This window comes from Limulus polyphemus, unplaced genomic scaffold (assembly GCF_000517525.1).
Source record: "Limulus polyphemus unplaced genomic scaffold, Limulus_polyphemus-2.1.2 Scaffold2501, whole genome shotgun sequence".
In the NCBI taxonomy this organism is placed as follows: domain Eukaryota; kingdom Metazoa; phylum Arthropoda; class Merostomata; order Xiphosura; family Limulidae; genus Limulus; species Limulus polyphemus.
Window position 1 is genome coordinate 45,968 of NW_013668111.1, and position 2,443 is coordinate 48,410.

The 2,443-nt window shown below is 34.8% G+C and overlaps 1 protein-coding gene across 1 annotated transcript in view; it reads right to left on the reverse strand.

The window, feature by feature from the left end:
* Nucleotides 1–2,443, reverse strand: part of LOC106467138 (atrial natriuretic peptide-converting enzyme-like) — a 23,349-nt gene that overhangs the window by 18,418 nt on the left and 2,488 nt on the right. Inside the window, exon 2 of the mRNA XM_022395271.1 lies at nt 1,815–1,934. Coding sequence (XP_022250979.1) covers nt 1,815–1,934 — 120 coding nt within the window. The remainder of the gene's footprint in view (nt 1–1,814; nt 1,935–2,443) is intronic.

The following is a 2,443-nucleotide window of genomic DNA, read 5'->3' on the forward strand; positions in this document are numbered from 1 at the left end:
TGGCACGGCATGGCCACTCCAAATAAACCGTCCCCCACGGAGCATTAACGATCGAACAATGGTGTATGTGAGTCACTGAGAAGAGTTTATTTATTTAGCATCACGACTCGATTCTTCCCAATTGTGGCACGGCATGGCCAGATGGTTAGGGCGCTCGATTCACACTCTGAGGGAACATGTTAAAACAGTGATAAAACAATGGCCAGTTTGTTATAGATAGTTGGGTTTTGTTTGTTTTAGCGCAAAGCCACATAATAGGCTACCTGCGCTTTGTCCACCCCGGGGACACGAACCCTGAACTTTAGCGTTATAAGTCCGTAAAATTATCACTGATCCACAGGGAGACATATAATGCAAACGAAACTGCTAGAAAATTCGATTTAGTTACATCTTTGAGTTGTTATAAAGATGAACATTCAAAAATAAGTGTCGCGGGTTCGAATCCCCGTCCCACCAAACATGCTCGCTCTTTCAGCCGTGGGGGCGTTATAATATTACGGTCAAGAGTTGGCGGTGGGTGGTGATGACTAGCTGCCTTCCCTCTAATCTTTCACTACTAAATTCGGGACGGCTAGCGCAGATAGCCCTCGTGTAGCTTTGCGCGAAATTCAAAACAAACAAACAAACAATCTTCCCAATTGTGCAAACCCCCACGCGTGGCAGAATAGCCTACCCCTAACAAAGGACTTACTCGCTGCCTATGTTTATAACGCTAAGAATCTTGTTTCGATACCCGTGATTGGCACACCACAGATAGCCTATTATGTAACTTTGCACTAAACAAGAAAGAAATAAACAAACAATTCAGGGTGAAAATCCTACGCCTCCGGTTTGCATAAGAGAAATACTTTGAACAACGCATACATTACAAATACTTTCTAAATGATCTAAACTACGCAAGTTTACGTATTGTGTTGAAACTAAGTCGTCAATTAAAAATATAGGCGGTTATATTTCCTACAAGTCAGTATCTCAAAAATTAAACAAACACATTGGTTGTTCTTGAAATTTTCTTCCTAATTTTTATTTAAAATTTCCTTTTCGTAATGTTCTTTTCTTGTGTGCTCTGTTTTGCCTTCGTATATGTGTGTGTATAAATGCGTATGTAAATATATAACATTATCTGTATATACAATTATGTACTAACATAACACATGCAATATTTTAAATCTTGTTAAATCACTGTATTTTTGTTATTTTCACTAAGTAACTGTTGCAAGCTATTGTATTTCCTTGATCATAAGTTGGCAGTAAGTTTTACACTTTATTAAATCCTATTTATTGTAATACATGTTAATATTCATTTGTGTGTGTGTGTGTGTGTTTCTATAGACTGTTGTACGTTATGTATTTATTTCTGTTTTGCTTATGCAACTTTATTCTCAGTAAATACATTTTTCTGTTTCTCTCTTGACTATTTTGTTTAAAACTGTACAATGCCCTTTGTCCTGTAAGCCATTAAGATCGTTTTATCGCAACGCAATAGATACGAAAAACGGCGATTGCTCGAAGCGCTATCTTAGAAATGAATTTTGTTTGGTGTTTTATAATGTTTTAATAATATAGTTCTGTATACCGGTTTATGTAACAGCTTTGACGCATTAATTTCTTATCACATTTACCTCATCACCATTTCTACAGCAGCCACATTGTAACATTAACATTATCAGTTGACTTTGTCTTAAGTAACTTTATAGATGCTATTGTAACATTAACATTATCAGTAGACTTTGTTTTAAGTAACTTTATAGATGCTATTGTAACATTAACATTATCAGTAGACTTTGTTTTAAGTAACTTTATAGATAACTTACCACATCCAACTTCGTCACTGCGGTCACGGCAGTTGTAGTTTCCGTCGCAGATGTCTAGTGGTTTAATACATGTGCTGCCATCTAGGCACATCACATCATGCTGATCACATTGAGTCGGCACTAAAACCAAAAATACAACGTTTACTCCTGTTTCATTGCTGTAAACCGGAATATGCGAGTTTTTCACTATAGTTTCAAGTACGTTTTCAAATGTTTGGGCAAATTCTATGTAAAAATAATGAATAACAGTGTATACTGTGTACCAAAATTAACAGGTTTTACTAGTTGAAGTAAATAATATTTCAAAGTAAGTAAAATAGAAAAACCATTAATTTTAAGATGATTTGATTTTGCGTCATTTTTTTTCCATTTTTCAGTCTATTATTATTTTATTTGATATTTAAACTAACATCTCAGAAGCCAATATAAAATATTTTAAAATGTCCCTTTTTACAAAAAATAAGCCCTTTTTTTAGAAGTTTAAAACACTCATCTTAAATATGGCTGGAGACGGCTTAAATGGGTAATGAAGAAAAATTTTAATACAAGTTTAACATGACAGCAAATGTACAACGTTTCGACAAGGTTTTGTCATCATCAGGTACAAATGATGATGATGACAAAACCTT